The 12,878-nt window shown below is 50.7% G+C and overlaps 1 protein-coding gene across 3 annotated transcripts in view; it reads right to left on the bottom strand.

The window, feature by feature from the left end:
• Positions 1-3,556: 3,556 nt before the first annotated feature.
• COLQ (collagen-like tail subunit (single strand of homotrimer) of asymmetric acetylcholinesterase) overlaps positions 3,557-12,878 on the bottom strand; it is a 76,017-nt gene continuing 66,695 nt past the window's right edge. For all 3 annotated transcript variants that reach the window (XM_011977954.1, XM_011977956.1, XM_011977955.1), the window contains 5 exons: positions 11,579-11,718; positions 9,844-9,963; positions 9,284-9,404; positions 7,249-7,351; positions 3,557-5,114 (listed from right to left, as the gene is read on the bottom strand). In XM_011977954.1, coding sequence (XP_011833344.1) covers positions 5,045-5,114; positions 7,249-7,351; positions 9,284-9,404; positions 9,844-9,963; positions 11,579-11,718 — 554 coding nt within the window. In that variant the 3' untranslated portion in view covers positions 3,557-5,044. The remainder of the gene's footprint in view (positions 5,115-7,248; positions 7,352-9,283; positions 9,405-9,843; positions 9,964-11,578; positions 11,719-12,878) is intronic.

The following is a 12,878-nucleotide window of genomic DNA, read 5'->3' as shown; positions in this document are numbered from 1 at the left end:
CAGGAGGCTGAGGCAGGAGAATCGCTTGAACCTGGGAGGCAGAGGTTGCAGTGAGCCAAGATTGTGCCACTGCACTCCAGCCTGGGCAACAGAGTGAGACTCCATCTCAAAGAAAAAAAAATCAACCAGTAGCCTTGTGGGTATTGTGTGAGCAGTCTTCCCAAGTGTTTGCCTCAAGCAACTCAGCACCTATTCCTGCCAAAAGGAGAAGCAAAACCAGATAACCAGTGGAATGGACATTACGTGTGCTCAGCACCCATTCCCCCAATTTGTACTCCCCAATATTTGGTCCAGAAGTCACCCCCATGTAGCCTCTGTGCTTCTGGAGAATCTCCAGGGGACAGGCTAAGAGTAATGTGTCTAACAGTGCTAAGCCAAGCCCATGGCCTGCGTCAGCAACATTCCAGAAGAAGAGCACTGTAGCCAGTTGTTTAGCCGTATGGTAGTGATGGGGAACAGTTTCCCAGGTTGGGCATGTGGAAGGTTTTCCAGTACTTTGGATTAAGACAGGATGCAGTGGTCCTAAATTCTTACAACCTTTGTCTCCATGGGTTCAGAAACCCAGCCTTCATTCGTCAGCAAGTGCCATTCTCCTGACCAATAGAAATTGGTTCAGAAACAGGCTATGAGCCTCCTTGGTTTGCTGGGGAGTTCAAGAAAAGACGTTTTCTTTCTTTTCTTTTCTTTTTTTTTTTTGAGAAAGGGTCTCACTCGGTCACCCAGGCTGGAGTCCAGTGGTGTGATCATGGCTCACTGTAGCCTCAACCTACTGGGCCCAAGTGATCCTCCTGCCTCAGCCTCCCAAGTAGGTGGGACTGCAGGTGCACGCCACCCCACCCAGCTGATTTTTTATAGAGATAGGGTTTCGCCATGTTGCTCAGGCTGATCTCGAACTCCTGGGCTCAAGCGATTCACCCACCTTAGCTTCTCAAAGTGCTGGGATTACAGGCATGAGCCACCATGACTGCCTGGAAAGGAGTTTCTTGAGAGCCACTGGAATACGCATTGTCTCTTCCTCCGGATTTTGCAGGGTGCAGATGTAAGCTTGAAACTGCAGCAGTCAACACCCTAAGGATCCACCCTAAGGATCAAATTAATGGAAAGGTTCAAATAGTTGAGAGGATAGCAGAGGAATAGAATGATGACCTTGACTGAACCATGCCTGATCTCCACCCCACCACAGTGGACTTTTGGTTATATGAACCAATAAATACCACCTTTTGGTATTCAGATTGGATTTTCTGTTCTTGCCAATGAAAGCATATGGACTGGCATAGCCTTCTTTGGTGACCAACTGCATCTCTGAGCCCCTGTCTTACTCTAAGCCACCCCACGTGACAGCCTCAGGAGCAGCTAAGGGAATCCATTCTGCTCCTAGGGTATGTTCTGTCAAAGCTGAAGGGCAGGCATCACACCCACAATCTGTTAGAGTTGGAAGAAAACTCAGCCTTTATTGAAAGTCTTTTTCAGATGAGGAAATTGAGATCATGAGAAGTGATCAACCAGATACCTGTACCCCCCTGTTCAGTGTTCTTCCCTCCACATTCACAGTAGCACCCCAACTTCCTCCTGGACCAGCAGATTATCTCAGGACACATTTACTTGGCACAGATGAGCTCTTGGATACCAACTCTGTGGCTTCCTGGGCAGCACACCCACTTCTGAACCAGCTCCCTACCTCACAGTTAGGATTTCAAGGAAGGGCTGGAGCTGCCCATCTTCCGCAATCTCTCATCTTTCAATTTCAAAATGCCAAAGGGCCAGAATTACTACTATTACACATATTCTTAAAACATGTGACTTTGAATCCTTTCATGTCCTGAGCCTTTCAGAACTGTCCCTTGAAATAGCTGGAGTCCAGTGGCGTGATCATGGCTCACTGTAGCCTCAACCTACTGGGCCGAAGTGATCCTCCTGCCTCAGCCTACCAAGTAGGTGGGACTGCAGGTGCACGCCACCCCACCCTGCTGATTTTTATAGAGATGGGGTTTCGCCATGTTGCCCAGGCTGATCTCGAACTCCTGGGCTCAAGCGATTCACCCATCTTGGCCTATCAAAGTGCTGGCATGATCCCTAGGCCCATCCCTAATATTTCAGGGTCCAGGAAAGAGTATATATAGACACTTACATACCAAATGTCTAGGTATTTACATTATAATCAAATAACAGACTATTTTTGTTGTTTTGCTTTTTTTTTTTAGAGGTGGAGTTGGGGGAGGGTCTCACTGTGTTGCCCAGGCTGGCCTTGAATTCCTGGACTCAAGTGATCCTCTCTCCACAGCCTCCCAAGTAGCTGGGCCTACAGGCACATGCCACCTGATATGGTTTGGCTGTGTCCCCACCCAAAACCTCATCTTGAATTCCCACATGTTGTGGGAGGGACCCGGTGGGAGGTAACTGAATCATGGGGGCAAGTCTTTCCCGTGCTGTTCTCATGATAGTGAACAAGTCTCATGAGATCTGATGGTGTTAAAAGGAGGAGTTCCCCTGCACAAACTCTTTCTCATTCTCTCTCTTTGCTTGCTGCCATCCATGTAAGATGTGACTTCTGCCATGACTGTGAGGCTTCCCCAGCCACGTGGAACTGTAAATCCAATGAAACCTCTTTCTTTGGTAAATTGCCCAGTCTCAGGTATGTCAGCATCATGAAAACGGACGAATACAAATTCCTGGACTTAAGTGATGTCTCGCCACAGCTTCCCAAATAGCTGGGACTACAGGCACATACCACCACTCCCAACTAAATGATTCAATATGTTCTGCTTCCCTCAAAAAGGATACTTTCATAAAGAATGGAAGACCAGGTTTGAATTTGGAATTTTAGATTCCACAAAGTCCTGTGGTAGCAAGAGAAGAGGAGGGTCCAGCCCACAGCCCGATCCCCTTCTGTTTTTACCCCGGCCCATCCCACGCTAAGAAGGGCCTCATGTGTGTCCATGAGGAAACCCCAGCCCACATTCCAAGCCCCATCTATAATTCCTACAAACAACTTTTTGCTGGTCACCCCCAGGCCTGCATGTGTACAGGTCACACTCAGGAGGAGAGACATGGGCAAGAGGGCTGCAGGTCCAGGAAGCAGGCTCAAGACCACTTGGGTGGGGAACTGTGGTTTCCCAGGTACCTGGAGCATGGTCTAGGAGTGGGGCGTGCAAGCTCCAAAGGGTGTGTCACTTTGGCCACATAGACACCTCGCCCTGTGGAGAGGGTAATGGACAGAGGAGGGCCAGGGTGGCACCCTCCAGCCTTGGGACCCAGGACAGGGCCTCTCTTGGCCAGGTCCAGGAGTAGTACTAGCCCTCCATTCCATCCTAAACAAGGTCCTAAAACTAGGGCTGAGGACAGGGCTGGCCTAGCAAGACTAGGTTTTGTGACCTCGGGCAAGTCCATGACCTCTCTGGATCTGTTTCCTCCCTTTTGCCTGAGGCAGCTGGAATGCTTCCACATTCCAGAACCCTCCACAGAGTTTGGGAAGCAGATTTGATTTTAGACTCCTCACTCCATCTGGCAATGCTGAGACACTGCCCCCATAACCCCCAACGGAAGAGAGAGCCACAGCGGGGAAATGAACTGCCTTTATTTTTTTATTTCCCCTCCGGAAACCCCAGTGTGATGGTGGAAGCAGCATGAAAACAACATCTCCCCAGGCCTTGCAGTAGAGGCGAAGGGAACAGGGCTGCCCATGTGCCTGCCTCTAAAGATGCCCCCCTCAGGTTGATATCACCTGTGGGAGACTGGGTCCACTTACAGACACCAGGTGATGGTCCACCAGGCCCCAAGCTCCAGCCTGCTGAGTCCCCAAGCCTCAGGCTCATCAAATAGCTTTGTACAAAAACCCAGGGGTGTCCCCCCAGCTGGTAACAAATGGGCAATTTCTACTTGAGATCTGCTGCTGTGGGGGTGGACCTCATCTTGGAGATATCTTTCCAAAATAAAATTAAGCCCCACTCAGGAAAAATGGTGATGGAAGGCAGCTCACAGACATGCAGGACTAATAATCTTATTGAAAAGGGAGGAGCTCAGGCACACAGGAGGACAAGGCTATGCAATATGCAGACAGGAAAGAAATGCCACGGGACGCTGTCGGGGTCAGCAGGAGGCAAGGAGGTAGAGCTCCGGCCAGGAACGCTCTGCCTAGAGAGAAGCCCTCTGCAGCTGGCCCTAGATGGGGGACCCAGGGAAGTATCTGCCTAAGGACCAAGGAGATAGCAACAGCCTGCCCAGGTGTGGCCTTGTGCAGGTCACACAGTCCTCGTGAGTCTTCTGGACAGGAAATGGACCTGAGGGACATTTTCGAGACAGGGTCAAAGTGCAGAGAGAGCCAAGAGGTCAAGATGGTGCCGGAGATTCTGAACCACAAGAGCCATCCCTTTGGGAAACACTGAGAAGAGGAGCGTCTTCTCTCTCCTCTGCTTGGGGCAAGGCTGGGTCAGGTGGGTTCTCAGTACTTTTTCACAGTTAAGTCTCTTCCTGGGCAGCCACATCCACGTCAGGCTGGGCTGGGGTCCTGTGGCAGGTTCAAAGCTGTGAGCCACCCTGAGAGAATGTGCCCACTTCCCTGCTTTGTGGTTCATAGGCCTAGAGAGACCCGACAGCAAGCTGCCCAGGGTGAGTGAGAGTGCCTGCTCGTTTCGGAGGTCAGGGGTGGAGAGGCCTGTACTCCAGATTCCCCAAAGAGATCAAAACGTACTAAAACAGCCTGCAGGTCTATGCGTGTCTAACAGTGCTCAGCCAAGTCCACGGTCTGGGTCAGCGGCATTCCAGAAGACGAAGGGCATGGTAGCCGGCTGTTCCGCCGGATGGTAGCGATGGGGAACAGGTCTCAGGCTGGGCATGTGGAAGGTTTTCCAGTACCTTGGATTAAGACAGGATGCAGTGGTCCTAAATTCTTCCAGTCAGACTGAGTTAACAGCATGTCTTAGTAGCAGGAATTTGTCCTTGTTTTTGTCACACAAAGGTGGGTGGAGACGGGGCCAGGACACGGCCAGTTTGATGACGGTGGAGAAGCTGCTGCCAGTTCTGTGGGGCGCAGGCCACCTCACGGCCCTCAGGTGAAGTAGCGGCAGGGCGTGGAGTCGATGTAGCAGTACTGGGTGCATCGCAGGTCTCCATATGACCTGAGGGAGGCAAAGACACGTTCTAAAAGGCCACCTCTTATATGCTGGTGATTCCCAGTCAAACCTCATCAAACAGTGGCCAAGGGTCAGTGGTTCTATAAAAACTTTTCCCATTCTCATTTGGAGTGAGAGGCCTGGGGGAGTTGAATCATGTCTCTGGGATTTTTGCCTTGAGCTCCAGCTAGGGGCCTGGGTGGAAGGAGGTGGTCGCCCTGCTCTTAGCACAGCATCTATGAGGGAATCACCCCCTTCTCAAGGCCTGAAAGGTTTCCAGTACTGTTGTTACAATGCACCCTACCGACAAAAATGTCCTGTATCTGTGAAGCCACTGGCCAGATGTGACTATTGAGCTCTTGAAATATAGCTACTGTGACTGAATAACTGCATTTTTTGTTGTTGTTGTTTTTGAGACAGAGTGTTGCTCTGTCCCCCAGGCTGGAGTGCAGTGGTATGATTTTGGCTCACTGAAACCTCTGCCTCCCAGGCCTGCCTCAGCTTCCTGAGTACCTGGGATTACAGGCGCGCACCACCAAGTCCAGCTAATTTTTATATTTTTAGTAGAGGCGGGATTTCACCATGTTCGCCAGGGTGGTGCCGAACTCCCAACCCCAGGTGACCTGCCCACCTCGGCCTCCCAAAGGTCTGGGATTACAGGCGTGAGTCACAGTACCTGGCCTGAGTAACCGCATTTTAAGTTTACTTATAATTACTTTACATTTGAACAGCGGCCTGTGAGTGGGGGCTACCATATTGGACAGTGCAGCTTATACCTCTGTAGGCCCGGATGATCATCCGAGACAGGGTGTTAAACCTCACAGGCACAGTCACAGGCATCCCTGGGAGGCTTCTGGGGTGTAGCTGTGTAACCACAGTGACCGTGGGGGAGCCCTGGGCTCTACTCGATCCTGCACTCCATATCTGATCGTCTATACTCATTTGTCTCTGTGGAGCCATGAAGAGCCAACTCTCTGGCAGAGGCCTGTCACAGGCCTTCCTTCGTTCAGGGAGAGGAGCACTGCACACAGACACATGCATGGAGTGGGGGGCCAAGCCTAAACAGGCTTGGAGTCAGGGGAGACTACAGGTCTGTAGTTTTCGCAGCCTGGTTGAACATGCTAATATGCGAGTGTTAGGAGACCCCCTTGGAAGAGAAAGCAGAGAGCGGGCAATGGAAAGACAGGCATGGCTCCCCAGCCCTGCCAAGGGCCCGGGTCCGAGTCTACAAGAGGAAATGTGATGGGAGCAAACGCTGAAGAGACTGGACTCAAGGACAGAAGAGATCAGAGGCACCAGTAGATCCACTCTGGAACCCAGGGGAGAGCAGGGCATGGCCTGGGTGGGAAGGAACGGCCTCCCCATTTTCCTGAGAACTTTGTACAACTCTGGTTCTGTAAGGACTGGGGAGACATGTACCTTCTGCACCTTGGAAGGAGCCCAGCGGTTACAATCTGCGCATGGAATCAGCACCTCATGGGGCGGTGGCCCTCAGTTGGTTTGGCAGGTGCCAGCGTGGAGCCAGGACACTAGAATACTTGTCCTGAGCAACATAAATAGCCGCTGAGGGTTCTCAGAAATAACTAGAGGGGTCCTCGGAGGGAGTACTTTCCTGGAGGGGCCACGAGCTTGCAAAATTAGATATAAAGACTGATTTGATCTCACTTGCAGTCACAGGCATGCCTGAGGGTGTTCCAGGGAAGTCAGGTTAGGTAGACACGTCGATTCTTGGAAATGCCCTGAGACCTTTACTCTCCACTGGGCTTCCCACCTCGGCTCACAGCCCAGGAGACTAAGCAGTCGTGGTGACCACTGGGTTTGGGGGCTGCTCATACATGGCAGCAGCTGAGCACAGAGACCGCAGCTCCCCTCTGGGCCTCGGACAGAGCAGGTGGCTGTGGGTGCCGTGGCTCAGCCTCAGTGGCATGCAGGCAGTGCTGACCAAGAGGGCACGTGGTGGGCAGGGAGCACGTGCTGTGTCATTCGTCACCATACCTCAGTGTCTAGAAGGCACCACAAAGTGGAGAGGCACTCAAAATATTTGTGAAGGAAAAGAAGGAAAGCAAAGAGGAGGGAGGGAGAAAGAGGGAGGAGGGAGGGAGAGAGAGGGAGGAGAGAGAGGGAGAGGAGTCATCCCTACCCAGGGAGATAGGTCTCGCACGTCAGGTAGCCAAAGTCAGAGCCGTCACAGTCCTCCACACCCTCATGCCGGTGACCATCTCCACAGTAGGCACGGTGACAGCCTGAGGGGACATAAGGAGGTGCAGTCCTGAGAAGGAGCAGAGGCGACAGGCTTGCCTCAGCTTGTAAGGACCATGCAGCCCAAGGGATCCACCCTAAGTGCTGCACCCCTTAAGGAACTGACCTCCATTAAGCTTCACACTCCTCCAGGGACTGCCCTCAGGCTCTGGTCCCACACTGATGTGCCATGGGACAAGAAGAAGGAGACCCTGGCTCTGGCCCCATCTGACCACTTACTAGCTGAGGGGTGGGGAGACTCCAGGTCGTTATCTGCAAAACTGGGACACTGACATGACCTCCACCTCATAAAGCCACTGTGGGGTCCCAGGAGTGAGGGCTGGGAGACTGCTGAGCCCCAGTGAGGGTGCGTGGTGACTCTCATCTGTCAACAGAGAGCTTCTGTGTGACACTGGTGAGCCCAGCCTTGTGTCCCTGGGGAGCCACATGATCTTCAGCAAAGACCTCTGCTCTCACACGATGGGAGGGTGTTGGAGTATGGACCCCAGCTTCGTTTTCACAGGGCGGGCAGAGTCCATTAGTTCCTTCCCACTGTGAGAGCTCCTATTTGACACTGTACACCAGAGGCAGAAGGGACTCTGGGCAGGGCCAGCCTTCTCGGGGATGCCATCCCTGGAGCTGTCAGGAGACAGTTCGGCCACACTGAGACAGTCAGCAGCATCTCCCACCACCCACTCTGCCCTGTCATCCTTCCCCTGAACTTTTTTTTTGAGACAGGGTCTCGCTCTGTCTCCCAGCCTGGAGTGCAGTGGTGCAATCGCAGCTCACTGCAGCCTTGAACCCCTGGGCTCAAATCATCCTCTCACCTCAACATCCAACTGCGCACCACCAGGCATGGCTAATTTTTTTAATTTTTAATTTTTTTGTAGAGATTAGGTCTTGCTCTGTTGCCCAGGCTGGTCTCGAACTCCTGGGCTCAAGTGATCCTCCAACCTCAGCTTCCCAAAGTGTTGAGATTACAGGTATAAGCCACTGTGCCCAGCCTCCCCTGAGCTTCTTAAGAACAAGGACCATGACTTTGCATCCACACACATACAGCCCTGAGCTCCAGCCTGGCTCTTTAGAGGAGGGGCTTAAACCACAAGCCCTACATGAATTCAGGGAGTGGTGGTTGAACCCTTACTATATCCAGATAATTCCTGCACATATTAGCTCACAGGATCTCTAGGGACTTGAGCAGCCAGCACATCATACCCATTTTACAGGCAAGGAAAGTGAGGCTCAGAGCTGTAAATTGCCCCCCATTACCCCACCCATCATGTGGCGTCTGCCTGGAGCCTGAGGGTGGTTGGTGTTTCTCAGGGCCTGCATTCAACGTCTGTTGACTCTAAAGCTCATGCTTTCCATCACACCTCCTGGTTTTGTTACTTGATTAAAAAACAACAACAACAACAAAAGCGAGCCCTCCAGAGCCTGCTGCCCACCAGTTAAGGCAGCAGCCCACAAGGCTGATGGCAGCTCTGGCCGGCCCAGCTCCCCCTGTGGAGGTCTTCCCTACTAGAGCTCTACCTGGTAAATGAGCCCTCATTCAGATTCTTGGCCTCTCCCTTTTGCCCTTCACTCCTCCATGCAAAGTGAGAGCCCATCACTTTTATCTTCTGCACCTGTAACATGGGTTTTGCTAAGACGGAGGACTGGGAGGACCTGGTGGCTACATTTTGAGATAAAGAAGCCCTAACTGGGGGCAGGATCCTTGACATCCACCCCTGGTGAGGTGCTTGGGTGGTGGAAGAGTTAACATATGGGCTGAAATTGGGGCAGCAGGGGCTGGGGTGGGTGGCACAAGGCAGCCTGGGTACACCCTTCTCTGGCTCTAGAAAGGTCCCAAAGCACCACAGCTGGTGTCCAGGGCTGGCCCCAAGTCCCACCCCCCTGCTGTTCAGGCCTCAGGTCCTCCTGGGCTGGGCCTCACTCACGGATGCAGTCGTCACCCACATCGCTGTTACCATCGTCACACTCCTCCCCGGGCTGCAGGAGCCCATCCCCGCAGGTACCGCGCTGGTCTGCAGTGTAATCCACAGGATAGAAAGGGGTCAGCTGGCCAAAGAAGCACACAGCATTAACTGGAGCATGGCATACCAAGGCAGCCGCAGGCAGGGAGGTCATTTGTTCTGGGTCCGATGGCACTGCTGGGGCATGCCTTGACTTCCTCCCAGCGGTGGGAAAGGTACTCCTTTCCTGTCGCCCAGAGCTCTGTAGCTGGTTAAATGCTGGGTCAGATCAAGACAGCAACCTGGCATGCAGGGATGTGGAGACCCCCTGGAACCCTGACTCAGAGAGGGGCTTCTATTTGGGGGTCAGGGTGAGGGAATGGAGGGCTGCTCAGAAACAGTTTGAGGGAGGATGCTCAGCCCTCCCATGCAGACAGACTACAGAAAGCCCTCCCCAGGCCCAGTGGGGTGGCCTTCCCTTCCTTTAATGGATGCATCTCTCTCCTGGGCAGGGAGTATGTCCTGAGGTGATGGCCTGGGGGTACCTGGATGGGGAGCCAGCCAAGGCTGTCCTTGAAGTACAGAGATCTCTGGTCTCTGCGAAAGGCAATGGCATTTTGGGTGTTCAGCCTCTCAAGCTCCTCCTGGTTGTTGACCACAAAAATCTGCCAGAGAACACACTGGTGAGGATTCCAGAAAACACTTCTGCAGGGGGCAGGGAAAAAGCTGGAGGAGGAAACAGACTATCCTCGGGCTGCTCAACAGTGGAAAGAGGAGTTTGCACACTACACTCTAGCATTCCTTCTGAAGTGAGAGCAGTGTCTTGATTCCCTCACCTTCTCAATTCAGTTCCTAATGTCTAAGTTTGAAACTAAAATATTCACTCGGATGTAACTTTTTTTTTCTTTTTTCTTTTCTTTTGAGACGGAGTCTCGCACTGTTGCCCAGGCTGGAGTGAAGTGGCACGATCTTGGCTCACTGCAACCTCTGCCTCCCGGGTTCAAGCAATTCTCCTGCCTCAGCCTCCTGAGTAGGTGGGATTACAGGTGTGCACCACCACGCCTGGCCAAGTTTTGTATTTTTAGTAAAGACGGGGTTTCGCCATGTTGGCCAGGCTGGTTGCAAGCTCCTGACCTCAAGGTGATCCGCCCACCTTGGCCTCCCAAAGTTCTGGGATTACAGGCATGAGCCACCGTACCCGGCCTTGGATTTAACATTTTTAAATATTTAAAATGTTCCCAAGATTAAATTAAAAGACAATGTCATATAGTCAAATAATTTGACATCTGGAAGTGATTCTTAAAATTATCCTACTCAAAGATGTTCTTTACAGTATTATTTACATTAGTAAAAAGCTTGGGGGTGGCCAATAAGCAATAGGTTGGTTAAACACCAACACTGGTTAAGTAAATTGTAGCACAGCCACACTGGATGGATGATTATGATGAATTGATGTCCAAGGTTTACTTCAAAATAATCCAACAGAGGATGGGCAGTAGTGAGTGGGCATAAAGAGAAAACAAGGACACAGGCTCGCCATGAATTGATCATTATTAAAGTTGGGTGAAGGATACATAGGGGTTCATTACACTATTTGCTTTGCTTTTATATGTATTTGAAATTTTCTCTAATAAAAAGTTTAAAATGTTATTTATAGAGTGTGGAAACATGGCAGGATTTCAACTAAGATAACAAAGTACAACTTTTTTTTTTTTTTTTTGTGAGATGGAGTCTCGCTCTGTCACCCAGGCTGGAGTGCAGTGGTGCGATCTCAGCTCACTGTAACCTCTGCCTCCCGGGCTCAAGCGATTCTCTTGCCTCAGCCTCCCAAGTAGCTGAGACAACAGGTGTGCACCACCACACCCTGCTAATTTTTTATATATTTTTAAGTAGAGATGGGGTTTCACCATATTGGCCAGGCTGGTCTCGAACTCCTGACCTTGTTATCCGCCCGCCTTAGTATCGCAAAATGCTGGGATTACAGGTGTGAGCCACCGTGCCTGGCCAAAACTACAACGTTTGTATGCAATATAATCTCAACCATATAAAAGTTAGATTTTAATAAGACAAAGAAAATACCCCAAAATGAACTCATAATCAAATGGGCAATTTGGTTTTCCTCTTTTGATTTTCTCTTATTTTCCAATTTCCTATAATGAGCATGTACCCGGAGTCATGAAAAAAAGTAAGTTTTACTGAAAGGATTTCACAAAGCCCCCTAAGGATCAGGTGAGAGGTCCTCATGGATAACCACCCCAGACTTCTCCCAGAAAGCCTTACCACAGGAACTCGCGGGGAACTGGGCCCATACACGGATTCCCCGTAGGAAGGGTTATTCACATTCATAGTGGGTCCACAAAGACATCTTCCTGGAGGCCCGGGAAATCCTCTTTCCCCTTTGGGTCCCATTATAAGTTGTCCTAGGAAGCAACAGACTGCTGTGTTTAGAGCCAAGGAAGAGAAGACCAAACAACCCAGGGAGATGTGAGTGACCTTTGCAACAGAAAAAAGGTTAAAGTCCACAGCATTTCAGGGAATGCCTGAGGGAGAGGTTCAAAGAGATGCTTTTGATCCAAGACATGGAGGAGATAAGGGAAGAAAAATAGCTGGTAGGAGACAGTTTCCCCCTCCTTCCTGCCTTGAAGACAGGCAAGACGTCCGGTGTTGCAGCAGCCATGTTGCAACCAGGAAGTCACAAGCATGAGAAGATAAGCCAACATGCAGGAAAGGCTCAAGGGGCCTGGGGCCCTGACAGTGACAGTCAGAGGCTGAATCAAAGCCAATTACTGTCTGCCTCTGGATTTCTTTATTGGATAAAAACAATGCTCTATTCGTTTAGACCATTATTAACAGAGGGCTTCTTGCCGACAAATACATTATTGACTGTTAACATTTACTATTTTAAAAAACTTTTGCTTTTCATATATATAGAATCTTTTTTTTTTTTTTTTTGAAATGGAGTCTTGCTCTGTTGCCCAGGCTGGAGTGCAGTGGCGCGATCTTGGCTCCTGCAACCTTTGCCTCCCAGGTTCAAGCGAGTCTCCTGCCTCAGCCTCCTGTGTAGCTGGGATTACAGATGTGTGCCACCATGCCTGGCTAATTTTTGTATTTTTAATAGAGACAGGGTTTTGCCATGTTGGCCAGGCTGGTCTCGATCTCTTGACCTCAAGTGATCTGCCTGCCTCAGCCTCCCAAAGTGCTGGGATTACAGGCGTGAGCCACCTCCCCCGGCCAATGTAGGATCTTTACAGAGGAATTTCTGGGTGTGGGTTTCTTTCATTTCTTCTGGAAGAAAATAGAACGTTAGTATATGCCCAGTCCATTTACCCTCCCCTGGTGCTGAAGAAGTGAGGACATGTCTTGAAAAGATGTGATCAGAAGGTGTACTCCCTACCTACGCGGAAGAGTTGTGAGGGCAGTACCTTGGTTTTTAAAGGCTCTGATGATGCCCAAACCAATTCTGTCAAGACTTCTGAAAACTAAACTGAACCTGGGCAGCATCCATACTTTTACTTATTTATTTTTTAAAAAAGTTTTTTTTAACCACTTTAGTATAAGGCATCTTTTTTTTTTTTTTTTT

The sequence above is a fragment of the Mandrillus leucophaeus genome, unplaced genomic scaffold (genome assembly GCF_000951045.1).
Source record: "Mandrillus leucophaeus isolate KB7577 unplaced genomic scaffold, Mleu.le_1.0 Scaffold186, whole genome shotgun sequence".
In the NCBI taxonomy this organism is placed as follows: domain Eukaryota; kingdom Metazoa; phylum Chordata; class Mammalia; order Primates; family Cercopithecidae; genus Mandrillus; species Mandrillus leucophaeus.
This window is presented reverse-complemented; position numbering and strand designations above follow the sequence as displayed.